The 26,957-nt window shown below is 55.7% G+C and overlaps 3 protein-coding genes across 3 annotated transcripts; 1 reads left to right on the forward strand and 2 right to left on the reverse strand.

Annotated features, from left to right (window-relative positions):
* Positions 1-1,342: 1,342 nt before the first annotated feature.
* On the forward strand, positions 1,343-2,238 carry VOLCADRAFT_47552 (uncharacterized protein; the record flags this gene model as incomplete). The annotated part of the gene is made up of 2 exons (XM_002955004.1): positions 1,343-1,454; positions 2,198-2,238. Coding segments are annotated over 2 exons (153 nt in total), but the record flags the coding sequence as incomplete, so codon positions are not given.
* A 6,961-nt stretch (positions 2,239-9,199) lies between these two features.
* Positions 9,200-14,505, reverse strand: VOLCADRAFT_83033 (uncharacterized protein). The gene is made up of 11 exons (XM_002955064.1): positions 14,273-14,505; positions 14,070-14,185; positions 13,783-13,993; positions 13,560-13,704; positions 13,179-13,272; positions 12,686-12,758; positions 12,405-12,499; positions 12,062-12,151; positions 11,676-11,768; positions 11,040-11,412; positions 9,200-10,443 (listed from the first exon to the last, which is right to left on the reverse strand). The coding sequence occupies exons 1-11, from the start codon at positions 14,463-14,465 to the stop codon at positions 9,920-9,922; spliced, it is 2,007 nt and encodes a 668-aa protein (XP_002955110.1). The 5' UTR covers positions 14,466-14,505; the 3' UTR covers positions 9,200-9,919.
* Positions 14,506-18,084: 3,579 nt separating this feature from the next.
* On the reverse strand, positions 18,085-26,460 carry VOLCADRAFT_83034 (uncharacterized protein; the record flags this gene model as incomplete). Its single annotated transcript, XM_002955065.1, has 17 exons — positions 18,085-18,694; positions 19,074-19,163; positions 19,463-19,567; positions 19,911-19,991; positions 20,174-20,377; positions 20,708-20,773; positions 21,104-21,232; positions 21,747-21,882; positions 22,228-22,411; positions 22,986-23,127; positions 23,582-23,701; positions 23,972-24,133; positions 24,602-24,724; positions 25,504-25,653; positions 25,830-26,022; positions 26,145-26,229; positions 26,322-26,460. 17 exons carry the CDS (start codon positions 26,458-26,460, stop codon positions 18,524-18,526), a joined length of 2,280 nt encoding a protein of 759 aa, XP_002955111.1. The 3' UTR covers positions 18,085-18,523.
* Positions 26,461-26,957: the final 497 nt, after the last annotated feature.

A 26,957-nucleotide genomic window follows, 5' to 3' on the forward strand; every position in this document is an offset into this window, starting at 1 on the left:
TCTTTTCAGGGGGCTGTGTAGGAATCCCCCAAACCCTGGGCGTACACCCATTTAGCTACCGGGTACCTCTTGCCCCCAAATCCCTGGGTGGCAGGTGCTGGCGCCGCCCGCGGATGTTCACGCTTATGAGGACTGGCGCAGAGCGGACACATTACGGGCGCCTTACAAGTGAGGTCCCTGTAGTTTTCGGACGGGCAGGGTAGGGGGTTGATCGCGTGGTATTACGCCGGGTTAGGTTAAGGGTAGGCGCGTTGAGGAAGTGAGAAGGGAAGGACAGGGGTGAAAGGGAGTATACCGGGTAGCTGATTGTCTTTCAGAGTAGCCGAATGGATGACTGGCTGTAAAGCATACTTCCATGGCCCCTGTGGGCCGGCTTGCCACGTCTGACAGCTGCATCTGCATGTCTTTGCTTTTGGCCGACCACCCATGCGACCGGAGAGATGCTCCGTCTTATGGGGGCGGGGATGCCGACTGCGGTGGCCCCGCATGACGTGAGACAGCAAGACATGCGACCTGCTGCCATAGGCATATGGCCCTGGCCCCCCAACCGGACTTTGGCCGCCGGCAGTTCATTTCTGGTTTCCTTGCATGTGATTCCCCCCAACCAGCAGCCGCCACACCCGGTTACTCCTGCTTTGGCGCTGGCGTGCTCGCGTGCCGGCCTTGGAGCAGGGCCAGCTGTATCAGCTTCTGTTCGACGTGCAGCGGCCACACACGTTGTGCGACCTCTGTTTTCCCGTCCTGTCTCGTCCTGTCTCGTCGGTTCTGCCCCGGGTGCAGGGTTCCCAGCGCCTTCCTCCGGGGCATCCGTGTGGACGCGGTGGAGTCAGCGATGGAGTGTCCGCTGCTGTGCTTCGTGAATGCCCGTTCCGGAGGCCAGCAGGGCGCCCAGCTGGCCCTGCTGCTGAGCCAGGCTGTGGGGCGCGTGCAGGTACGCCAGGGGGAGGGCAACAGCGGGGCCAGGTGAGGGGGCAGTGGAGGCATATTGGGCGCGGGTGGGGTGTTCAGGGGTCGGGATGATGGTGTTGCGTCGGGTTGGGGACAAGCTCGGGTTCCCCTTCGTTTGGAGACTGGACCGGAGATGTGGATTGGGATGGTTGCCCGCGTGGGTGTGGGCCGTATTGAGGGTGGGTTGGGGTTTAGGGTCCATTTTGGCGGGACTGGCATTAGCAACATGGCGATACCGTGATACCCATGCCTCTCATCGTAACGGACCGCACGCCAGGTATTCGATATTGGTGACAAGGACTACCGACCGGACAAGGTGCTGAACAGGTTTTACGACAACCTGCGGGGGCTGGAGGCTGCGGGTGACCCACGGGCCGTCGCCGTACGGCATCGGTTGCGGCTGCTGGTGTGCGGCGGCGACGGCACCATTGCCTGGGTGATGGGGGTCATAAAGAAGCTCAAGCTGCAACCGGAGCCTCCCATCGCCATCATGCCATTGGGAACGGGTACGTGCTCGCGCGTGCGTGGGTCGCGCGTGCGTGGGTTGCGTGCGTAAAGCTGTGGTCCTGTGCGTTGTATGATCTGAGTCTCGGGCAAGAATTGGCGAGGATGATACACTTGTAGTTTTTTTACTGAAATATTTCCTGTGTATGCATGTACACGGGAGTGTTGGCTTAGGTAGATGAAGGGTTTTTGGGGTGGGTAAGAGTTGAAAGCGACAGCTGGAGCGAAAGTTGGATGTGGATTGTGGATTCAGATAGCCGACAGGACGTCGGAGGTTTTGGAGCAAGAATCGCCCCGGTCTCAGACTAGGGCTTTTGTATGCAAGGCTGGACAAGGGCACACCCATATAATTTTGCAATCACCCATGACGTGTCTCTTGCAGATGCCGTCAATGTGTGTGCCCCATAACCTGCATTGCGTTGAATTGCTGATTGTTTGGCACCCTGTGGGGCCGCCTAACAAAGCCCAGCCAGCCGGCCCAGCGCAGTTTTGGAGGGCTGGACGGGTGCTCACGCACCTTCCAAGACCAGATTGGCCCATGTTATGTTGATGAAACGTCGTTAGACAGTAAATTGCCCGCGAGGCATTGAGCAGCTCCGAAACCTAGATTTCCGTCCCTCTTTCTTGTGAGTGTCGTGCCCCTCATGTAACGGCCCGCTGCCCTGGCCGCCGCATCAATCACTCATCACCATTAACATCACCGTCCACGACGCTGTTGCTGCTGTTGTTGCTGCTGTTGCCGCAGGCAATGACTTATCCCGCAGCTTTTTATGGGGCCCGGCGTATAGTAGCAGATGGCTAAAAGACCACAAGTCCATGTACGACACGTTTAATAGGGTGAGGCGGTGGTCGCGCAGGCGGGAGCAGCTGAGTGCCGCCCTGCGGGGTTAAGTTCCCCGAAAGAGGCCTAGGACCTGGTGACTCGGGGGAGTGAGGATGGTGATTGTGGTAGTGCTGGTGACATCGCTTCGGGGTGAGAGCGGTGTCATCTGAAGGCGCAGACGCAGACATTAGGTGCACATCTAGGGCCGTGTACCCCGACTAACCCCCGGATTCCAATCCCTCAGTCCGGGTCCGGGTCCAGGTCGCTGTGTTCTCTACACCCCTCTCCCGCCTTCTTATCCCATCTCGCATCTCTGCCCTCTTGATGAGCAATCGAACGGCCTCTCCAGCTACTAATCGACAACTGTCCTTGAACCACCTTACAGTTGACAATCGCCTCCCCCAAACTCGTGCAAGCCGTCAGATCTCAACCGCCACCGAGGACCAATTAGACTGCTGGGCCATCACCATCACCTCGCCCCGCAAAGCCATGTTCAGCCATGGCGTTCCGCACTGCTTGTCGTCACCGCAGCCGCCCGGCGCGGCAACCGCGTTGCCACCCGGCCAGCAGACACCTCACGGCCGCCTCTCCTTTGCGCCGCCCTCGACCGCCGGCATCGTCACAGCCTCCGCCTCCAACACCGGCGGCGGTGGCTACAACCGCGGCCAGAGCAGCGGCCTTAATGCCGTAATCCCCGGCGGCGGCGGCTCTAACGCCGGCTTGCACATCTCCTCTGCGCGTGACACATCGGCTGCTGGCGCCTTGGCCAGTGATAGGTCCGTGGCGATGAGCGTCATGGCGACCTTTGGGTCGGCGACGCCGCTACAAAACATCGCGACGAGCTCTGTGGGCTCCGCCGCCACCACCTTCACCACGGCGACCAATATGTCCATGCACACGGGCGCGGCGCAGGCGGGCACGTCGGTACCACCCACCATCGTGTCCGGCGCTGTCAGCACCTCGGCAGAGGACGAGACTGGCATTGGGGTTGTGGGGGTGAGCGGGGTTGGGTGCGTGCGGGTGTGTGCATGTGTGTGTGTTTTTAATGATATGAGCCGCGATGAGCCCAAAGAAAGAGCGTGTGTGTATGTGTCGGGTATGTGGTGAATGGAACTTGGAGTTCTGCGTTACTGCCTTGCTTATGTAACCCTGCCTCTGGATCGTGATAGTGCCGTACAATTGCCGTACTTTTGAACTTGAACACCACTACCGTCGTGCTGATCTTGCGTCCTAATTCCATCCTCAGGGACACCTTTGGAACTACTTCAGCGTGGGTCTGGACGCCAAGGCCGCCTGGGGCTTCCACTCGCTGCGGGAGGAGCAGCCCAGTCTCACAAGCTCCCGACTGGCCAACCAGTTCTGGTACACGTTCTTCAGCTGCACCTCGGGTGAGGGGGCCGCGGCGGGGGCCCAGGGCATTGGTGGGCCGGCATAACGGAGCGGCCTCCTGGGAAGCTACTGGGATGGTGTGGGGGTCAGGAGGAGCCTCGGAAATCATAGGGACCTGGAGACGGGTTCTAGCCCCTGGGGCAGGTGCCAATGCCGGTGCAGTCAGGGGGACTCGCGCTGTGCCCGTCGGCTTGAACGGCAACTCTCAATGCTGTCGTTTTATTCGCAGGGGCAAATGTGTCGTCTTTCGTCGTTCCATAGCCCGAGCGTGCCGTCTGTGCGGCAATAGCAGCTGTGTGTGAGGGTTGAGGTCATTCCCAGTCTTTCAGTCGTTGGGGGGCCAACCGGGTGCCGTATGCATTAACCGCATCACAGCTCTTCCGTAATGCTCCGTTCCTTATACTGTGGTTTCCCCTTCCCCCCCCTTTTGCGGCCTGCTAGGGTGGTTTTGCTGCGCCCAGCCGGTTAACCTAAAGGTGACGTTGGAGGTTCTCAAGCCCGGCCCAGCGGGGGAGGCGGCGGGCTGGCAGCCAGTGAAGCTGCCCTCCAATGTCAAGGCCCTCATCGTGCTCAATTTGCAGGTAGGTTGGTGTGGTGGTGGGCAGGAAATCCAATTACTAATAACCACTCTGATGCGCACCGACGAAGCGCGCGAATGCAGCACCAAGCCGTTGGTGGTAATTATGGTTTGACCACTACGGTTATGGCGGTGGTGATGATGGTCTTGGTGTTGCGAAGAGGGGCTATGGGGGAAGGAGAATGCATGGGAGGGACGGGCGGAGAGTTATTGATGGGACCTCAGGTGTTTGGAAGGGAAATGGAAGGGAAATGGAAGGGCGGGAGGGAGGGAGGGAGGGAGGAGGCATATGCCTGTGTACCTGTCGGGAACAGGCGATGTCCGTGAACAAGTTCGTTAGCTTCTGTTTCCGCTCCTTCACAGACCGACCATCATGTCATCAAACAGATCTGTCAACTCAGAAACGTGATGTGGTGCTCCGCGTGGCCATCGGGGCCCTTTGGAAATGGAAGGGAAATGGAAGGGAAGTGGAAGGGAAGAGCGAAGTGGAAGGGAGGGCCGACACTAATCGCCGGCTGCAGGCGGACCACACAGGCGGGCGCTTCCCCCGGGGAAGGCATTGGACAGATGAAGGGATAAACACTTGGCGACGGCCGCAGCTGGTTGCTGACGGCGGCTGTTCCGTTTCGCCACCATCCGCTGAATCATCTAGCACGCACGTTGGCGTCACGGCCTCGATAACTAAAAACCTTTCCAGGCGCGGAAGAGAAGCGCGGGAAAGGGCGCCAGTGGCCTGCTGCCAGTTTGCGGCCTTTCTTGGCATGCCCCGTCCTATGTTCGTAGTTCATCCAGCACAAATCATTCAGCCGAAACCGTAACTCGTGCTTACCATCCGACCGCAACTACTTGAATGGCTGTCCGGTGCTGTGTTCATAGAGTTACGCGGGCGGCCGCAACCTGTGGGGTCCCTTCACAACGGAAGAGGATGGGAAAAAGCACGGCTACAAGAGGCCCTCGTACAATGACGGCTTGCTGGAGGTGAGGGGTGGGGCTGCGTTGGGGAGCAGAGCAGCTTGATGCCCTTTGTTATTTTGCCCGTGTCCTGGAACTTTATTGTGGAGGCATCGCAACTGGTTGTGTGCCCCATTATGTCCCTTGTTAAGGAGTCCCGTCCGGGGCTCCTTCAGGCTGCCGACTTTCGGCGCGCTTCCTAAATCATTTTCGCCGCGCCCTATGACTCACTTTTATAACACGCTGTTTTTGGCCTCCTACTCTTTGCCTTCCAATCCTTCGCTCTCGTCCTCGCGCATACATATGGCCAAGCCATGCAGGACAAACCCGTTTCCCACCGGCTCACTCTCACATGCACCCTCCTTCCCTGACAGGTGGTGGGGTTGCGCAGCGGGTGGCACACGGGCATCGTGATGGGCACCAAGGGCGCAGTGCTGCATGCCAAGCGCATCTGCCAGGTTGCAGGAGTGCGGCTAGTGATTAGCGTAAGTAGACGCGCTAGAGGGCGGGTGGGGCTGGACGGAAGGGGACAGTGAAGGCCGATGCCGCGGGTGTAGCTTGCAACGGGTTGGGATGGGGGAATGCACAAAAGCGCAAGCGACATTACGTCAAAAGGAAAAGAGCTCGAGGACGGGATGGGGCATGAGGGCATTGCCACGCGGGGCCCGGCCCGCATCTCAGCGTGTGTTTGGACAATGCGCTGGTCGGAATTTGCGATGTGCATTTGCGCCGTCGCGCCTCCCATGGTGCGAAGGGTTGATTGTCGCTTTGTTAGCAACGCGGGGCAGGCGCTTACCTGGCATGAGGGGGTGAAAAGGCACCTGGGAGGTGAATCAATTAGATGAGGTAAAGGCGTACGGCACGTGAGGGGCCATATGTTGAGTGAGGTACCTCTTATCCCTAAGAATGTCGGCTGCAGTCTCATCCTAACCTTTGTTGCCTGTTTCATTACTGCAGGCGCCGTATGTTCGGAGCGACGGCGAACCCAGCCACTGCTACATGCAGATCGATGGAGAGCCTTGGAAGCAGGACATCCCTGTCAAGGGCCAGGAATCTCCAGTGCGGGTGAGGGGCCCTGGGGCTTGAATGGAACACCGAAGCAGACGCCGCGCGCGAAGGCCACCTAATAAGGGACCGCCAGAATACAGGGATGAGCCGATGTACATACAATGTGAATTCAAACCATACCACTATCCGTAACAGCGGTACCGCGCACCTTCACCGCCAACCACCCCACCGGAACCACACTCCAGCATCATCAACCGAGCAGAACGCCGATGTTAGCGGACTGTGGTTAACTGAAAAGCGCAGACGCATGGACAGCATGTACGGGCAGTACAACAAGTCCATGGCCGGTTCATGCCAGAGCCCTGCTGTGTCTAGCCGTGTCTAATTGATGCACTTTATATCAAAGCTAGAAATCAGCTTACGTCCTACCTATAACGCGGCTTAGCGGTTGCCTGCCTTGTACTTATAAGGTCTCAACGCTGCACCTGAATTACGCTAAACACCGGCCGATCACCACGGACCCTCCAAACGCCAGGTGGAGATTGTGCACGCGGGGGTGAGCAGAGTGCTCCGGAACGAGCCCCGGGAGCAATCCTTGGGCGCCTCCAAATCGCCTCGCAAAGTCGCAGCGCCGCGGATTGTGGGCCCGACTGTAAGCGCGGTTCCGGAGGCCGTATCGCCGCCCATGGTGTCGCCACAATCGCAGTCTTACATGCAGCTCCCGGCGGCCGTGTCGGTATCTCAGCCTGCTGTGCAAATGGGGTCGCTTGCGGGGCCTAGCATCGCTGCCGCGAGCGGGCCCACGGCGTCGGTGTCCGGCGCGTTGCCGCACCAGATGGCCTACGGGTCACAGTCCATGTCGGGTCTGGGCCATAGCGGCTGGACGCGAATTGGTTCTGCCGGGCGGCCGTCCACAGCTTCCGTTGCCGGCAGCTCATCTGCCGCGGGCCTAGAGGCCCTGGCAACAGTCGAGGGAGGCGGCTTGGTGGCTAGTGGAGGAGCTGCCATGCGCGGTGCAACGGTGATTGCGAAACAAGGTGAGCGAGTTGCGGACGGCCTCGCGCGCGCAGCCGTCCCCTGTAATAAGTTTAAGCGAGAAAGAGCCTCACAGCGTTGTTCAGCACTACCTCATGTTTTGATGCGCTGTCGTCCTTAAGGGTGTTTTTTCCTGGGTGCTGTCGCCATCGCTTTTTATTCCGGGGCGATGTCGTGGCCTTGTCAAGCAGATTGCCGCGCTTTGCACTTGACCAGTCTTTGCCTGGCCCCGAACTTCCACGGACCGCCAGGCGATGCCCCGGATGGTGGGAGCACGGCCCCGGGCGACTCGCAGTTCCCTCCTATCGATGCACCAACGCCCCGTACTCTGTCGACGGATCTGGGTTCTCAAGGGGCGCGCAGCATTGCCTTGCAGGAGTGATCCGCACAGCAGAGGGTGCAGATAGCTTGACTGTTGGACGCCGTGGGAGAGTTTTGGCTTGGTCCGTCTTCTTGTCGATGCGGCAGGGCTAGGTGCAACAACTTTGTGCGACCAATAGCGTGCATGTATCATGTCTGTACTTGGAAGTTGATAGGCTTATTAAGCTGATGTCCTTTGCATGTGTGTAGCCAAGTCCGCCAAGTCCATCGTGCATATATATACACACGTTAGAAGTGATGCTGCCAGAATGCGGGGCTGGACGTTTTTTACTCCGCGCAGGCGTCTGGTTTAGGGAAAAGACACTTATATGTTGACGGTCCTTGCGTGCTTCTTTCCCAACCTAGATTGCTGCTCTGAACATCATGGTTGGCCTATAAAACCTTATCCAAATTGTGACGGAATGCGGTCGTGCATGGAGCGCCGCTGGATGGCTTAGGGCTGGAGTTCAAATGTATCCGTGCCTTGTTGGATGATCACGTTGGTGTGCGTTGGTGTTGGCGCACAAATGTGCATTGAGAGCGTTAGGCCTATGAATCCAGCTCTCGTCCGACGGCTGGTATTCCTTCAATCGTGTTGCATTTGGGTGATTCGTATTCCAAACCGTTTCTTCATTCATTTCCTGATTCATCACAAAATTGTTATTCGATGACGCTGCGTGTGTATAGTTTTTTTCAATCAATTGTTGTTCCTATACACAATACTTACTGCACACGAAAGGGAAACCTCGATTGCACACCATCTTACATAGGAGAAAAAAGGAGAAAAAATCCTGCTGCAGTGAAATTCGCTGCTCATGCTTGCCCTCGACTTCCGCTCATTACACCGTCTTGTGCGATTGGATGAGGATGCTGACGAAGCAGCAATTTGTTCGCCGTTGCCTGCACCCCTATACTCGGGACCATCGGCACAAGTTCCCTACTCTACCTCGTAAAGGTATGGACAAAACAGCCAAGCAACACTGATGATGCGCAAACACAAGCAAAGAAAGGCCCACACAGTAGCTGCAGACGGTATTGCACCCGGCCGTGACGTGCCACCAAGTCAAAACGTATGCAATTCTTAATCCCCATACCAGAAGAGACTACCAAGGGTATTGGTCCCAACTGACTTCTTCGATCTCCGCGTCGAAGGCAGCTTCCTTCCACTCACGCTGTATCAAGGAGCATGCAATAGCACCGGGTTGTGTGCTACCTCGTCGCATCGGCCGCCAGACAATGCTCGTCCGCGTCGCCTTGAGCGGACAAGCGTCGCCTTGTCCGCTCAACAGCCTCAAAGCCAACGTGGACGGACCGCCGTAGGTCATGACGGCCGACGATCCCACGATTAACACAGGAAACATCGACAGCACGTGCCCTACACCAGAGCCTCTTATAGCCATCACACGCCAAACGACAAAAGAGCCAGACAGTATCACTGGTGCAACCTAAATGCCGTAATAACCCAGGAACACCCAGTGACACATGGCATTGCAAACCGGAAGCTACTGAACTCAGCAGTCGTGTCATCTACATGTTGACTCAACCTATAGCCATAAAATTTCTTAACATCCCCACAAACCGACACATACATCAGAACCATAGCAAACTACCGTGCCGGCTATGCGGACTGCCGCCGCATCAGACTTTGCGCCTACTAATACGGAAAAAAGCAAATAAGTTCTTCGTGGTCAAATCTCATTCATTGCCTTTTGCTCCCGCGCACGCAGCCAGCATCATCCATAAGACACTAGCGGTGATACCGTCTTCGTAACGGCATTTCCAGGTCGCCATACCGCGCGGAAACATCAAAGTCAAGGTTTACGGACAGAGTACCATGACAGCAACACGCACGCGTCTCCGACTATATTAGCAAGCCGCTGCGCTGGTACATCCTCTGGAGGAGGGGACGTGCGCTTTAGGTGGTCATCCCAGCCGGTAAGCGCCTTAACGTTACAGACCGAGAGGAGCAGCGGCGGCAACACAGACCGCGGCTTCCGCAGCCACACAGGACACATCGGTCTCGCTCTAGACAGAGTTAGCACTCGACACCCCTTCGGGACATCCCACCTGCAGACGTTAGGACGTTAGGCACCAGCAAGTACCAGAAGTAATGGAGGTCCTATCAGTCCGGCAACCGAGCGTAGTAAAGCAATCAACCCGACGCGAGTGGTCAACGCCGCACAGCGTCGACGAACCACTTGTCTACGCACGGTGAAACTTTACCGCTGCTACCTGCCATATATGGACGCTCCGGTTGCAAGTGCTCTTAGCGCTGCCCCACACACGTTCATGTCTGATTTGTCGTCTGCAATCACTAACCCAGCTCAGTCCTTCTTGTTGCCTTTGCGGCGGGCCATGTAGAATGAGCTGTACATGTTTACACGATCCATATAGCCCTGGTCGGCGCGGCTGATGCAGCGCACGTCAAACCCGGCCTTGCGAATAACGTCCGCGTAGGGCGGGCACAGAGACGCCGAGCGCCAAATAACAATGCCACCGGGCGCCACCTGGCGCGCCAGCAGCTCAGCCAGCTCCTGGGCCACGTGCAGGTCGAGCCAGTCCACGTGGTCCATCAGAATCACTTTCGTGTAGGTGCGAGCTTTGAGCTCTTCCATGAAGAAGTTGGTCGACACCGTGAGGTTCTCCACTAGACCACCTTTGAGCGCTGCAAAACCGGCCTCGCGCAGGTACGTGGGGCAGTTATCCCGAAGGAACTTGCCCGTAAGGCAGTTGTAGTAAAAGTAGTTGTGCTTGCGCACGTGGCTGTTCTCAGCAACGCCGTCCATCGTCCGGGCAATGTAGCGCTCAATCGGGATCCCGTCCGCCTTGATGAGAGCGTATTGCTTCCCTGTTAAACAATGACGCAGGTTCAGCATTCAGCAGCTCGCGAGGGTGAAGGCCAGACAAACAGGACGCAAGGCAGTGCAGTAATGCGTGTATGCTTGTTAGACCTCCTGGAGTTGCGTTTCGCTCCACGGCCCCTTCCGGGCCCTGCAGGACCCAAGGCCAGCCGAACGCTGTCCGGAACAGATATATATGCCGAGTTCAGCTGATCATCCGCCACCATAGTTTGACCCACCTGAACCTGACAGAAAACCTGCATATGTACATGCTGGACAGGCAAAGTACTATATACTATGGCAGGATCATTAGTTTTGCTACCAACTTTATTTATGATCTGCTCGCCCGCGATCCCCCCATACGCTCTATTTGCTTCTGGCGGCCCGCAACATAAACGAAAACGTGATATCAACCGAAACATATCCACACTTGGCAGGCGGCAACCAGCTTGGCCCAGCAGTAATACATCCCGCAAGCACGTTGACCACATCCACGCAAGACCACAGCGAAACAATTTAGCAAATTTACGTCCTCCAAAGGGCCCTAACGGCCCAGGTTCACCGCAAAAAGCTTCTATATGTTAGACCCGTGTCGTCTTCTTACCCGGCACGCCGCCGCCGAACCAGAGGACAGCCTTGTTGAAGAGGACCAGGCTGACGAACTTGACAAAAAGCCATACCAGCAGCTTAGGCCCGTGCTTCACGAAGTGAATGATGAAGTTCGAGTCCCAGACGCGACGCTGCTCGTCCAGCGTTGGGGCGTTGGCCAGACGCTTGACAGTCTTGCCCAAACCCACCACGACTGCTAGGCACTGTAGGACCCAACACAACTTGCCCATACCGCCCTGGTAGTAGAGGCCGTGCTGGAAGTACCAGAGCCGCCGCGACCAGAAGTTGTGGCTCGTCTGACTCAAGAACGGCGCCAACTTCCTCTCGTACAGATCCTCAATGCGCGGGTGCACCCCCTCACCGAACATCTAAGGATACAGTGTGACCGCACCGAAGGGAAAAACACAAAGATAGGCAGCCATTAGAACAGCATTCCATATTGCCGGACGTAGAAGTGGCATGCCAGCATGCTTTAGCAATTGGGCACTGCATCTCCTTTCAACAATTCGGGCTTTAAAATTGCCGAGCGCATGTTATCCTTAACATGGTGCCACGCGTAAAAACCCAACAATGGAAAAGAACAGGCCACTTAGCCAGGAAAATTGAATGCATGACCGGCTCACGCACTAACCTGCCAAACGTCCTCGAATTCCAACTGCTGGATCGCGACCTTCTTCAGCTCCAGAAGGGCTGACTGGGCCGGGTTGCAATCAACAGACACCACCTGCACACATTGCACCATAGCGTTTTTCAGGAATTTGCTTTTGAAAACACCCTCCATTTAAGCCTCCACCGATCCACAATGATGGCCCAAGCCGTTTTCGAAGTACTACCATGATCCCATACAGCAACTGGTCAGACCTCCGCGTAGGGCGGGAACATCTGCGGCCAAGGGCCGGTTTCCGTGTGCCTCAGGTATTAGTCTCCGTGCTGCATTTTTCAAAGCCACCTCTCAGAACTCTTCCGAGAGCAGTCGCCCGTACCCGAACACTAACAGCAAGCCCTTTCTAACCTCACCTGGCCGGCTCCCTGGACCAGCAGGTTGAGGGCGTTGCAGCCCCCGCTGGTGAGCGTGAGCACCGTGTCGTTCCCGTTAATCTCCATAACCTGTACAGGAGAACCGAGGCGAAGAAAAATTACTCAGTTGCCAGAAATGAACATCCAGCGAGCGCGCTATGAAATCAGTTCGGAGGAGGCGATAAGAAAATAGAGTTCCAGGAAAAACAGTCAGCAGGTGAAATGTGCCCGAAAGTTATCGTCAAAAGAACTGAACTTCTTTGCACCACCCCTCCCATCCCTGTATCCTCCAAGAGCACCGACTCTCGATTCTCCCCCAGTTCCATCGGCAACTTTGCCCTACCTCCATGTCAGGTTCCGGGTCCTCCCACGACTGCGTGTACAGGAATGTCGGGGGAAACATGGGAGGCCGCTCCACCCGCTCCTCATGTAACGCGTCTGTGGGATAACGTGTCGAGCGATGGCGGGTAATGCTCATTATCGTATAATTACCCAAAGGGCTCATTTCCACGTCGCTACGCCAAAATATGGCACATATACATGAAGCAAAAGTGAAACCAGCGACGGCACAGGTCACAGGTGTTTCGCGGCAAGGACACACATGCAAGCACCAAGTGTACTCACGTCCGACAGTCGGATGGCGGCCGATCCAAACGTAGTACGGCGCACGCAGCCATGGAACGTACGGGATTGAGCCCTATGGCAGGAGGGTAAACGTCCAGGGTATGGAATACGCTGTTAGGCACAACTTGCGGCTGAAAACCTACAGCGTGCCTTCAGACCTTCTGGGTATCTCCAATACGTCAGTATCACCCACCCCCGGGAATAGCTGCAGTGCTGTGGCGGCGAGGCCAGGTAAATGCAAAGTAAGCACATGCCGAGCAGGTAAGGCTTAAGAACACGTGATTCCAGGGCCTTGCTGGGAGTGCTGGTTTCGCCAGGTACGTCGGAGGTACAAGCTGAGGATTGCACGTTAGAGGGTGTTGATGGATAGCGGCAGACTAGGGCTTATGGGATAATGACCACGTGCACAGCTGCTCTAAGGCCCGACAACCTCGAACAACGATTTAGCTGCAGGTTAGTCCTTAGCCACCGTGACACAGGTTCCTGACCCCACCTGGCTGTTTTGCTCCCAGACCCGCTCGAGCTTCTGCTCCAGGTAAGCTCGCCGCTCCGGCCCAATGTCGATATTGTCGATGTCAAAGATTGACCTGCGAACACGTTGCAACAACGTTGTGCCACAATCGACTGTGCCATCGGACTGCAGATTATTACAAGGGTCACTGCTAGTATTCAACATAAATTCATGCCGCACGGCCCGCGCGTGAGACAGGCCTGGTCAAGAAGCTGGGCTGTGCTTCGGAATGTGCACGCATTAGGGGGCCTTCTAGGTCCCCCGTACGAGGGTTGCGAGATATTACACGGTACAGCTATTGTCATTGTTAGAACATTCCCTTCGATCTCATCGGATCCTAATTCCTGTCACGGGCAGACCTACCTCCAAAAGAAGCGGCGCGCCCATGGCATCTGCCGCATGGGCAGGTCGTACTTGCCGCTCACATAGAAATCTGCTACACCGACCAGACCATCGGCCGACAGGTATGAAATAGCCTGATCAATGACGCCGTGGAAGGGTGGAATCACTGCGATGGCAGCGCAGCGTGATTGCTTAGTGGATTATGGGTGTCGGCCGCACAAAACCGAAAGCAACAATATCTTACTCGTGAGTGAATAAGAAAACGTGACGAGAGTTGCCATGCCTTCTGGGGGCGAAAACTTGCAGGCATCCGCTTCAACGACATGCACATTCTTCCAGCCCTTGGCCTTTGCCTTGCGCTTGGCAACTTCACAGAGCGAGTGGCAGAGGTCCACAACATAAATTGCCTTGAAAGACGCCAGGTCGATGTACTTAGCCATCATGTCCACGTTTTCCTGCGCGCACGGCAGATCGGCCAAACTTGGCGCCACCATCTGCACCGTTGCGGCGTGTCGCTAGAACTTCACTCACCCCGGTGCCACCGCCAAGGTCCACCCAGATCATATTTGACCGGTCCGCAAGGCGTGCAGCGCATGCGGCGAGCATGGGCTTGCGGCCCCAGAGGAACCTGGCGCGGAACGCATCATCTGCACAAGTACAAAGGAACTGGAGTGGATGCTGCAAAGTTTTGAAGGCAACTACAAGAGAGTAACAAAGCTTAGCAACCCGCTCACAAGCAGCTGCTTGGGGTCCGTAAAAGCTCTCCAGCCGCGCGGCGTGATCGTCGCCCTTCTTGCTGCCAAACCACATGTGGCGAAGCACCGTGAGGTCATTCTTGACGCTGGAAATGTTCTTCAGCTTATCAAGAGAAAAGTTCTTCTTCATGTAGTTGTCGCGGACAGGACGCCCATCTTTGCCGGCTCCCATCCTTCGTCAATACGATCGCCACAGCGCTACTGTAAGGGTTCCCAGCGCTAAGACTACGAACAAGCAAGCATGCGCCTAAGGGACGACTTTGTAACAATGGCGCGAACATAAAGGCACCCTGACGCCGTACTGCATTGCCGTTATGGCTCATTCAGCCTGATTGTGGAATATCTGTCCGAATCTCAAACTGGAATTTTATGACAGGATAGTTTTATGTACACATGCTGTCTTTTGAGCTTTTATGATCACCAAAGTAACATAGTTTGCTTGATAGGATGTTGACAACAGTTCTAGCAGGGTCGGCCCGACTAGATAAGAGCAATAACATGCTGTACATAAGCGTAGCTATGCAGGATCTGAACAGCGCCCTTTGAAATAGACCTGTGTATGTACACCGCAATTTCGAATCTGGTGACAACGAAGAATGTGGCTTCCATAGTTCTTTCAATTAAGGGCTTAAACTTGTCACATATTTTCTGGCCTGCATATTAGATCACGCGGTGCATAACCTGAAGTTTTAATGCAAAACTACAGATATAATTGCTTCGTTTGGCGTGCGCTACTGATGCCAGCGCGCAACGTTAACTGGCTTCTAGTTCATAGTAGTGCATAGTCAACGCTTGGTACACCCACGGGTGTGAGTGTACGCTATGCAACGCGCCTTACTTCTTGCAAACTAGCTGCACGGATTGCAGCCGCAACCCGTCGGTTCTCGCCGTATGGTGCTACATTGTCGACCTTCGCGCGCGTCTGGCACTATACTTCCATGCCTGGTTAGTGGCTTCTGGTGCGTATGCTGCTCACGCAGGACTAATGCCCCCATGCCATAAAATAGGACCGATGCTTGGTGGGCGGAGGTGGTTTGGATTACCAGACCAGCACGAAAGCCAGCTGCAGCTTATTCATGCCCGTGCTGCTGTACGTGCCCGTGCTGCGGCCACTGATAACGTAATGATACAGATATTGGGAAGCTCATGGGATCCAATAACTCAAATTCCTTAGGAAACGCAGACGGGCAATTGGAAAGGAGGACAGGAGGGTAGTGGCGATGAGGAGGAACTGATTTTCATCGTTCGAGATGAACTCCCCCAGCTATACATGCAGGCTGCCAAAGCCTGTCATTTACCTCATCTCATTCAGGTCCGACAGAGATGCGGGTTTGCCAGGGCTGGCCACATCAGAAAAAAACATGTGGCCAGTCTCCATTTGGGCTTGCTTGGCACCTGCGCTGCGCGATGTCTGTGATGGGAGCCGTACCGAGAAGCAACGTGGTGATCAGGGGGTGGCCATGATAGTTTGCGCGCAGGGCACTATTTGCTTGTTTCTAATAAGTTGTCAACGTTTTCCGTTCTCACATTATCCTCGTGTTTCTACGTTCTATGAGCTAGTCAACCATCCCTCAAGTTTGCATGCTTGCGCCCAATTTCAGTTAGTGGCAGGATTTTCCCTATGGCAGTCGTTGCGCACTGGACAATTTCTCTCTCCCAAGCTGAGCGCCAAGATTGCAAGCCTGTCGAGCGCGCCATCACCGCGTGCCGACAGACATGGTGCTCTGTCGCCGTACAATCCCTCTCAAAGATGCTTGAAAGTAGCAAACAGCTGCCCTGCTTTGCGTCCTCCGGCCGGTTCAATGACCCTTGGGGAATGGAATGTAAGATTGCTGTTCCAGTTGAAGGATGCTTGCCTCTTTCGGGGATGCAGCGTTCCCATACCGCATATGCCCCTATGGCAGTTACACGTACCAAGCATACTTTCGCTTCGCTTCCTAGTGCAAAAGAAAGCGCCTTAAGGTACGGGGCCAAAGAAGAGATGGATCCAGATTCATGCGAATATATCCGCCTACATCCGCCAGCCGCCATAGTACTCTGCCGCAACCGAACCAGTAAACACCCCAGTCTACTCACCAATGCACGATAAACACGTGGATCAAAACCTCCGCTAAGGAAAAAAACAAAGGATTCCGAAGGGTCATTGGCAAAGCACCTGTGGGGTCCAGGGTTCTCTCGACACGGAGACCTGACGGTGAATAGCCCAGCATCTGAAACTCATTCTAATGCCACCCCAACAAAACTACCCAACAAAACGATCCTGAAACCTCTGTGATTTGGCATACGACTCCCACCCCAAGCACGCTGTCCTCCTCCCGACATGATTCCAGCGTTTCCTCAGCATATGGCGGGAGACTATGGGCCTTGGACACGAAGCAGAGTTGGGATGGCATACTATCCTCGACCCGGCGGCGCACAAAGAGCATGATCAGAAGCCACCCCGGAAAAGACCCACACATCGGGAGTTGCAGCCAGCTCACGGCGCCTACCTGGCGCCCGCTCATTCCAAACCGTCACAAATGACCTCATGGAAACTGCGCTACTCAAACCTTAAAGCCACCCCAAGGGCTCCTTGACCTATGACACTCGGTATTACCTCTTGTCTGTCTTGTGAAGGTATTCCACGCAAGTTGAGACCTGTAAACTCGCCTAAGTTTGCTGCCCTGTTTAAGGTCCTTGGGTACAACAGCAGGTTATGGCAGCCTTCTTCCATAAGACCATGACAATAAGCCATGACAAGCGTACCAGCATGACAAAAAATCATGGCCAGCCTGTCACCAGAATATAAGGCCCGTCTACACATAAAACACACGCTGTAACTGAACACGCTTCTTAAAAGCTGCGATCCAGGCCATCCACACGCACACAGCCTGACCCATAGGCATAAAAAATCCACACTCATGCAAGCGGTGTGGTGCGGTAAAGGATTTCCCCTGATAGACCAAGGGCCCTACCCTCGCCATCCCCTGAGCTTTCTGAACGTTTCCAGAGCAGCACAATATCAACAACCAACCTGCGTCCGCAATGTAATGACCTACATCAACTGTCGACCCGGCCTCCCAGTCCATTGGCGCCGCAAAGCCGCCATTGGCATGAAAGCCCAACTACATTGGGCCACCAGGCCGTTCACGTTGTCTGCAACACCACTCGCCCTCTAACCAAAACCGGGTGCAGCAGACCTGCAAGCATCCTACCGACTGGCTCCACCACTCCAGGTCACTCCAGACAGTCGCCGGGTCGCCCAACTGGAATCCTGGAAGGGAGTCTGTGCTTCTTGGGGGGATAACACCGAAACCCGTCTGGCCACAACCAACAAACCACGGTTTTGACAAGTAAACCTCGACAGGCAAACCGGTCAATCGGAAATGTAAACCTGCACGCCTTCAACCAATTGCATGGGCTTCGGCTCGGTCAGCACTCGCGCCCGCCGCCAGCCGCGTTCACTCAACGGCACCGGCCCCATGCGGAAAGAAGTACCGAGGATGGGTACTCTTAGGTCCACGTCAGGAACCCAGACCCTGTCATGGACAGCGGCGCGGCACGTCCCACAGGCAGCAGCACACATGGCTACCCCTCCACCCTCATTTTAGATCCTCGCATGCGAGGCCGCTGTTGACGTGGCCCAAACCCATGAAAATCAACCCCCTCCGCGTCCTCAGGCCCCATAAACCGTCGTACGTCCCTTCAACTTCTCCTCCTGCCCTCCGCTCTTCAGCGGGTGCATGTGTCAACTGCTCGCCTCACCACTGTGCCCATGCAGCGCCCTTCAGCTTGCCCTTACCCCAGGTTCCACAGGCTGTTCCATGGCAAGGAATCCGGCCCCGAATCGTGCAGATGCCAGTTGCATGCATTCCCGAAACCCTCACAAATCTTCCGCATGTCGGTCTCCACACCGTCCAGATCAATCCCAGCGAAAGATATTCCGATCATGGCCATCAAGCCTGGCACCAGTCCATGCGCGAGGCTAAGCACGAGATGTCAGGCCCTGTCCAAACGCGTGAGACCGGACACTTTCATAACGCAGCCCGGCGACCGGTACCCAGGTACATACGGAGACTCCAAGCTTACCTAGGCTGCGAGATGCCTGGCAGAGGTGCTTGGTCGCAGGTGTAGGACAAGGTGCGTTGATGCAATTGGCGCTCAGGTGGCTGCCACCCATGACGGCGCATCGTATGGCGCGCCCTCATTCAGCACGGCAAGAGCACAGCATAGCATCTGCCCTTCCGGCCCTCATGCCACGTAGGTATAAAACTTCCGGTCATTCTCATCGCGGGCGAGGAACTCTCGTTCGATGAGGCTCTCAATGCGCTTCTTGATGGTGGCCGGGTTGGGCACGAAGCGGGCAGACAACTGGCGGGTGACCTCCGTAATAATGGTGTTATGGTCGAGCCGCTGCCGGGCCTGCACATCGCGTTGGTGATCGCGTGGTTTGCGAAATAACAGAAAACCGCGTCCATGACGGCGTCCACGGGTGGCGAAATGAGATAAACCGATGTGCGCACGATGCAGGACGCCTAACTGCCCGGGCAAAAGAACATCCCATTCCGTCCAAAGGAATAATTGTGCATTTCAAACAAACCAACTCATACCACTGTCTATTGCACACAACAAGATCATACCACTGTCTATTGCAAGGCTGCGATGCGCTGAGTGCGCGCTGCGTGTCTGCCGCTGTGTGCGTTGTTTGTGTCGCTGGCTGAACAGCTGGGTTACACGGTACGGGCATACTCTGGATGTCATCAGGTAGACCGCCTACCAATAAGCACATGCCAGCGCCTACCTTCATAATGCGCACGATAGCAGCCTCAATTTGCGGCTTGCGATCCTCCTCCACCTTTTGCCGCGTCTCCGCCTTTTCGCTCTCGCCTTCCTGCAGCCGTGCAGAGGGACGAAGGCGTAGCCGATATACCAGAGGCCAAAGATACTTGCATCATTATCATCCCGGCGGACGGAAGAAAGAGCAACCAAGCGCATCTCTAACGCAGCTATAGGTGTACAGTAGCGGCGGTGGCAGGCGAAGTCAGATCCAGTTCTGTTCACTGAGCACCATGCAGGGGCTAAAAGTCTCCGGTACTTTAACAGTCACCCACTTGTGACCACTTAATCCCAGCAAAGCTAGCACAGACCTGTCTGCAGACATATTCGCAACACCTCTGCCATCTGCCGCACCTTGGTGGCAGCGACAGTGGAAATCTTGACCTTAATGAGCTTGGATGTGAACTTGTCGTTGAAGTAGAACACGTCCGTGTCCAGCACATCCTTGGAGGCCGGCTCCTGAAGCACACGAGGGACGAATCGGTCAGGTTAGGCCTGGCACAGTCGAAGTTGGAGGCACGTCACTACGCTACTAAAAGGATGAAGTATTGGACAAGACACATGTCCGAGGGTAAGACAGCGAGAAGTCCGGGGCCTGCCCCTCTCCGGGTCGGTGCAAGTCCCATGGGTTAGATATTGTAAGCATGCGCGTACGCCGCCAGGTGGCAGTTGCGGGATCCTCGGGGAAAGTAGAGCTGTTGATGGATCACAAATTAAGTCAGGTCCCTGACTATGCAGGGGCCGCATGGCTGCTAAAGGAACCAGCATGGACCACCGTCGTTGCAGGCCTTTGGCGCCGTACCTTTCGAAGCACGTTACGGCCCTTAACGCACGCTAGCGACTGAAGCGCGCGCTTCAGGTCGGTTGTCGGGATCTCCGTAGCCTGCAGCGATACAGAGGAGCGAGGAACTTAGGAACAAAACAAGGACGAAGTTAATGGTGTATTTGGCGGTGAACAAGGGCCCGGCAGAAGTCAATCCAAGACCAGGCGAGAATCGCATCCACCGATGGAGGTTCCAGACTGGCGAAAGCCACCTGTCCTCCGGACGACGGCCCATACGGTACCTGTGCAATCTCCCGGTACATCAGCGAGTCCTGCTCGTTGAAGAGCAGCAAGATGCACATCTGGTACGTAGACACATTGAGCTCGTGGCGGCGGCCGGCCCCAAACACGGCGCGCAGGTCGGCGGTGCCCATGTTCGGTTGGAACGTCAGGCGGCGGCCGCTGTGGGTAGTGAGGTAAAAGTTGCGGAATGCCTCGCAGGCGGCCTGTGGAGGATCGGGCGGGAGGGGACGCGGAATGAGGCCACGCGTTACACGTAAGCTAATGCGGACCACAAATAGCGTGGTCCCAAACAGGCAAGAAAATATGCACAACGTTGTGACGCGGCCTGACTCGGGAACGAGAGAAGAAGTGCGCTCGTAAATCCTGCCGAGCCCTGTACAAAGATGGACGATTAAGGTGGACTGTCTTAAGCAATTTCCGCAACATCAATGATAGCACTGGGGCCTTGCACCAGGGGGAGCAACGCTTCCACAGCCACTGCGGCAACCAAAAAAGCTATCTGCTCTTGGTTAACCGCTAGAAACAGCACTTACCTCCAGTTCTCGGGGCAAGTTGCACTTGGAGGGTGTTTGCGTGGGCCATGACCCCGTGGTCAGGACCTGAAAGGCAAAGAATCGCGGCATGAGAGGCAGTAAGATGTGACCTGCATGCATTTGCAATGGGGTTGGTCAGGATGCAAGCCGGTCCGCGCCAGGGCCCGCCCTCTCCTAGCTCCGGGCTATTTTGCCTGTACCCCTCGTTGCAGGCTCTACATCGCAAACCCAGACCAAGGCATTATTCTCAGCCGGCACCCAAGCTCACAGGCCGCTCGGGGCGTAGCAGAATCAAGGCGGAGGGCTTGGCACCCATAGTGAGACTTTGAATCCATGCATGTTAAGACACCTATAGTGTCTATCCACCCCAAAACTTGCCGCAGCAACACCACTAACCTGCACTTGCAAGTCGATTCCGCCCAGTTCGTCCAGCCGCCCACTTTCCACTAGCTTTGTTCGGAAGTCCGCCATCGTGTCCCGGCTGGTCTTGATATCCGTAAACATGCTCTCTAGCTTGCTGGTGAACTGCGGAATGTGATACGTGAGGGTAAGGGACTCCTTAGTAAGGTAAAGGGCAAGCATGCATGAAAACCAGTCACGCATAGTAACAAACGACAACGCCGTTCGTCCTTCAAATTTCTCCGTAAACTTTGGGCGAATTGCGGTGCCGTGTGGCCTTATCCTGAGCTGTTACTGGACCCGGACCGGATCCACAAAGATGGCCAGGGTAGGACATCCAACCGTAGCTCCGCCGTGCCTCTCCACTCCTTACTTGGCGCCACCATGAGGATTGACCGTCCATGATCTCCCGGGCTTTACAAACGGCCTCCGCAATCGTGCGAAACTTGTAAGTTCTAACACTGCCGCCATGCCTTCCCTGTCCATCGCTTTCAGCCTCGCACCACGTGCTGTGCTATCCGCCGTACCTCGTCCCTGGATCTGACCTCCACGCAGCACCATCGGTATAAAGTTTAACCCTTCAGGAGGCAGTCTCAAAAACTATCTGCCTGCCTGCCGTCTGTACAATTCCCTGGCCCACCTGGTAGCCGCATTCCGTCTTGAGCTTGACCAGCAGGTTACGCTCGGCGTCATCAGAGGTGGTTCGGCCCGACAGCAGGCGCTTGGCAAGGTGCTGCTTATAGTACTTTTCAAACACATCCTTCTCTTGGAGGTACCTGCGGACGCCAGGACAAAGCAGATGGTTAGCAGGTCGTGGTGGTGGCGGGGCCGAAATCAGAGCTTTGGAAAGCTTGCGGAACAGGGATCATCACGAGTTATGCAGTAGCACCGCAGTAGGTCCGGGCACGGGAAGGCGCACGAGGCAAGGCAAAAAGGCTGCAACGGAGCGGTTGAAGCAGAGACCAGACATCCACGGCTCACTCACTTGAAGCTAGCAAAAAGCCACCAAGTTTCCTATACTTTCAAGAGGTTTGAGAAGCCTAGGCGTGTTGCCATTCCATACCTCGCCCAGAACAAGGGCGTGGGAGCTTAGGAATGCTTCTGGCTGGCCTCTAGCTCACCTGAACAGCGCCATGACCTTATCCAGGACGCCCTCCACGTCCGTGTCACTGAGCCCCTTAATGCCGCGCCGCAGCTTATCGTCGATGAACAACGAGATGAACTCAGGGGAGCGCACGTTAAGATTTACAAAGTGCTCAAAAGCCTGTTGCAATGAATTGGGCAGTAGTCGGGTACGTAGTTCGACTTGGCTAAGCGTCGCGTCTACTTGTGGGTCAAAACAGGTCCTCAGACGAGTAGGTGGGTCGGGTGGTGCTGGATCATGCAGGCGAGAAATAACATCGTGGAGAAAGGCATCTGACAGGAAAGGCAGCTAGTCCTGCAGGTTGGCAGCAGCGCCCGAAGAGTGCACAAACACGCAAGTCATGGCGTGCAATTGCACAAGGCCCCCCAAAACATTCCGTCCTATTTTCCCTTCGCTTTGCTATATGTTTCCTGCAGCTCTGCCGAAGATCCTCCGGAGGATAAAAGTTGCACGATCAAATTGCATGGTCTAGGGTTGACCATGCCTGCCGCTCCCATGCTTGAGCATGGCGTCCACTACTGCCCACCTGGTTTAGGGCGTTTCGGAAGGTCTTATCGTCCGAGAAAGCCTGCGTGCAAGTGGGGAGTGAAATGCGCGAAACGTGTGACTCTCCGTACACATCCAGGATCCGGACCTGAGCAAAGCGACCGTCCATTGGAGGAAACCACTGTGCATTATGGTCTAATCTTTGCCAAGTCCTGCTACATCTTCATGGATACCCCATGTTTCCCAAACGTGCCTGCGTGATGATCTTCTCGTACTTGTCCCGCATGTCAAGCAGCGCCTGCACGTACTCCACCGGGTCCTTGGTGCGCTCGGGATCCGTCACCAGCGCGCGACCCACGTCCTTGACGTGTTCGCACAGCATACTGCGCACCTGTCGAGGAAGGATGGGGCGACAGTAGGTCGCAGGACATGGCGCCCGCGACGATAGGGCAGGGGCACGCCAGGATAAATTCAGATTGCCGTGAAACCCACAATGGAGCTCGGATGCCCGATTCGGTTCTCAGCGGAGCCTGACCACACGGGCGCAATGACACGTGCGGTGAAGCACGTGTCACTTAGGCAGGTAGGTATTACCGGCAAGAACCTTCCTCATGGTCACGTTGCCATGACCAAAGGCGTCTTCCAAACGCGCGTCAGACGGTACAAGGACATCTAGGTTACATAGCCTTATTCACCATTGGCAACATACACTTACCCGCCCGGCTAAAACGAGTGATCATCCCCGGTGCAGCACCCTCACCTTAGGGCGACACTCTCCCGCTGTCGTGGCCCTTCATGCCGAATCCCAGTAACGCCCTCCCAGCACCATTTCCCGTTCTACTCACCGTCGCCAAGCCATGGTCAACTCGCCGCATAAGGCAATAAAGCCGCGACAGATCGTCGTATTTGTCGTCCCGCAACAATGCGATGAGACCGCTGTTCTCCATCTCCAACAACGCCGTCATCTGATGAGGCGTCATGGGAAAACCACCATAAGGTACAAGCGACATGGCAAAGGGGTGCATACACCACACAAATGCCGTGGGCGCGGGTAGGTATAACGGGGCTCTGGAAGCTCGTGTACCAAACCCACGTTTTTTTGAATGCAGAGCCTCCTTGCTACGTACCCATGTCCGCACAATCTGCTACCAGCAACCAGCTGGGGCCCACCCTGTCCCTTGCTCGCTTTCGGTGTTCCGTTCAGTCGCGCCCTTCCCGCCTGCATGGGAGCCCACCTGGCTCTTGAGCAACTCCGCCTCCACTACCCGCGTAATCTTAGGCTCTGTACTAGCATCCAAGTAAGCTGCACAGCGCTCCTGCTCCTCGTGCAGCCGCTGCTCCGCCTTGCGAAGGTAGTCAGGGCAATCTGATGTGGTAATAAAAGCGTGTGCCTCAGTCTGTGGATGGAAATACGGAAAATGTAGACCAAGCGCAAAATGTCAACCTGTGGCTGCGTCAGAAGCAATCCATACTAGCGTTAGGCGTGTCGGAAGGCAGCGGCACCACATGGGAAGACAAGCACGAATAGGAAGCAGCACCAGCCCGGAGACAGAACAAAAGTCGGTGCCGAAGGACGCGACGAACACCAGGCGCGTTAAATGGCAGCATTGGCAGGATGCCCCTTCAGGCGCCCAATTACCATTCCTTCCATCCTTTGGCCATGCGGGACGCACCAGGAAAGAAGAGCTCCATTATGGGCAGTCACCCCAATATACACCATCACCAGCTCCGCACTATGCCATAACCTGACCCTGCACCCAACCCATTCCGAATTCCCATTCCGAATTCTGGCCTCAGAACCCAGCCTCTTGGCTTTGGTGCCATCCGCCAACCCCGCACGATAGGCCCCCGTCCCGAGCCCCTACCCGGTAGAACTCGGCCGCTGCCGCCAGGAAGGGCTTTTCAAAGTCCTCCACATACACTTGATGCCCCAGCTCCACCAGCATCTGAGTCACGGACTTAATAAGCCCACGCTCAATCACCTCGCCCTGTCAGCACATGGACGGGCAGGGCACAAAAAACATTGGGTGTCCGGCCCGGCGATACCATCCCAGTACGCGTAGGGCACGCACGCATCACGGCCCCGGGTGCCAAGAGAGCAAGGCCAGTTAGCACCACCCGAGCAGCGACAAGGCGAGCGGGGCCGGATTGGCAAGGCCTGCGCAGCATAACATCTTGACGGAAGGAGAGCAGGCAAAAGCCGCCAACAAACCCTATAATGCACCGAACGAATTCAAGACCGCAACATGAGCTGGTCCACTAGACATCGTCACTCGGGCTTTTAAGCCTTACTTTTAAGTGCATTAAACAAGCAGGGACGCAAATTAATTATGGCTCCCTTCATAGATTGACGATACTTGAAAACTGCAAAGTCAACAGCTCAGGGTCACAGGCTCATTGCCCTCCAGGAATGCATGCCAACACTTCAGTGCTCCAGGACACACAGCATAACGCTGACGCCAACCTCCAACGACACAAGGACTACTATGGTACCCGCCATGGCCTGCCGCCGAATCCAGCCGCCGTCTGCACACAAACTGTCCCTACAACCGACTGCTTTAAGCGTGACCCCGCAGCGCCAAGCGTTTGTGTGCGCCGCTCACTACGGCACATGCAGCATCCCAACAACGAAATGACAGCATGGATCATGGGCACCGCCTACTCCGCCATTTGAAACAGGGACACCCAGGGGATTAACCTACGCGGGGGATCGTGCTGACCATCGCAACCACAACACCGCCCTCAAATCTCCTGACCCGAGCCCCACCTGACGCTCCTTCGTTATCAATTGCATCAGGATCGAGAGCAGCCGCTCTGAAATTTTCCGGTTGCGAACCACCACATCCCGCCACAGCTCCAGACCCAGCGCAAACACTGGCGTCTTTTGCTGTTGCACGACAAACGTCCTGTCCATGTACTGCAAGGCATAACCAGGGTCCGCATACGTTGTAGGTTATGTCAGCTGAGCCACATGTCTTGTTCGCAGCCTTAGTACTTGCCGATGAAGCCGTACACACGTGCTAGCGTTCCGGTAATTGGCATGGGTTAAACTTTGCAGGTTACTAGGCGCACCCACTCCTCTTCATGCCGTACCATGAGAATGTCGCGGATCATTTGCGTAGACTTGTTGTGCTCATCCCATCGCTTCTTCAGCTCCTTGAGGAAAGGAGAACCCTCCTTCCCCTCGACTTTGCTGGCTATGTCGGTAAGGTGCGAACTCAGCGTGACAATGAGCCCGTCATAGAGGCGCGGGCCGTACTTATGCAGCACCATGTTGTACGCATTCCTGTACCGACGCATGCAAACACAACCGGGGGCGTGACAAGGCTGGAGTAGTTCCGCAACGTGCAAGTAGAGCACCCTTGAAATCCACAACGACTCCCTCTTGCCTCCCCGTCACAGCATCACCTGTAAAGCTCCTCAAAGCTCAGGCCGCTGGCGTTCTGGTTGTGGATTTCCCGGATGGCATCCTCAAGGACCTTCCACGTCTTATCTGCAATTGTAAAACCGACACCCGCTTCTTTGAGTCCGAGACAAGCAACAAAACCGCTTGCCCGGCAAACAGAAGCGAAACGCAGGTCGCACCTGCATACTGCGGGTCGACGCTGATAGGATGCCTGAACGGCTCGATTTTTATCTGCGTCGGCCCAGCGTTATAACTATTTGGCCATAAAAAATGACACGCTTTCCAAGTTGCACGCACCTGTGGTTTCTTTACGTTCATGGGGCCCTTGCTGAAGCACTACGCTATGACACACCACCCAAGAAGCTTCCTGAAGCGATTTCCAGTATTGACGTGCTTCCAGCAGCTTTGGAGGCTACCTAGCCGGCAACGCCACGGCTATTGTATTTCACAAGGTGCCAGTGCCCCAACTCCTGCCGGATGCCCGTTAAATTAGGTATTACAAGTTTCTGTTTGCCTGCCTCAAGCTCACAGAGATGGCTGTTCTTAGCGTGACTTGTTGTGGATGTCAAGTGTCTTCACACTTCCGGTTGTGCAGAAAGACAAGTAGGCTATATGGAAAAGACGGAATGCAGCAAGGGTTTCAGCTAAGCAACTACAAGCGGCATGGCAGCGTAAGCAGCATCTGTTACAAACGCTGCATACGACACATTTTGGGAGGGAACGGAGAGGACAGAGGAGGCTGGCGAATGATGCAGTGATTGATTTACCTGATCGATCGTCTTACACCTCTTCGTGCATAACTATTTCGTTCGCTT

This window comes from Volvox carteri, assembly GCF_000143455.1.
Source record: "Volvox carteri f. nagariensis unplaced genomic scaffold VOLCAscaffold_48, whole genome shotgun sequence".
Classification (NCBI taxonomy): domain Eukaryota; kingdom Viridiplantae; phylum Chlorophyta; class Chlorophyceae; order Chlamydomonadales; family Volvocaceae; genus Volvox; species Volvox carteri.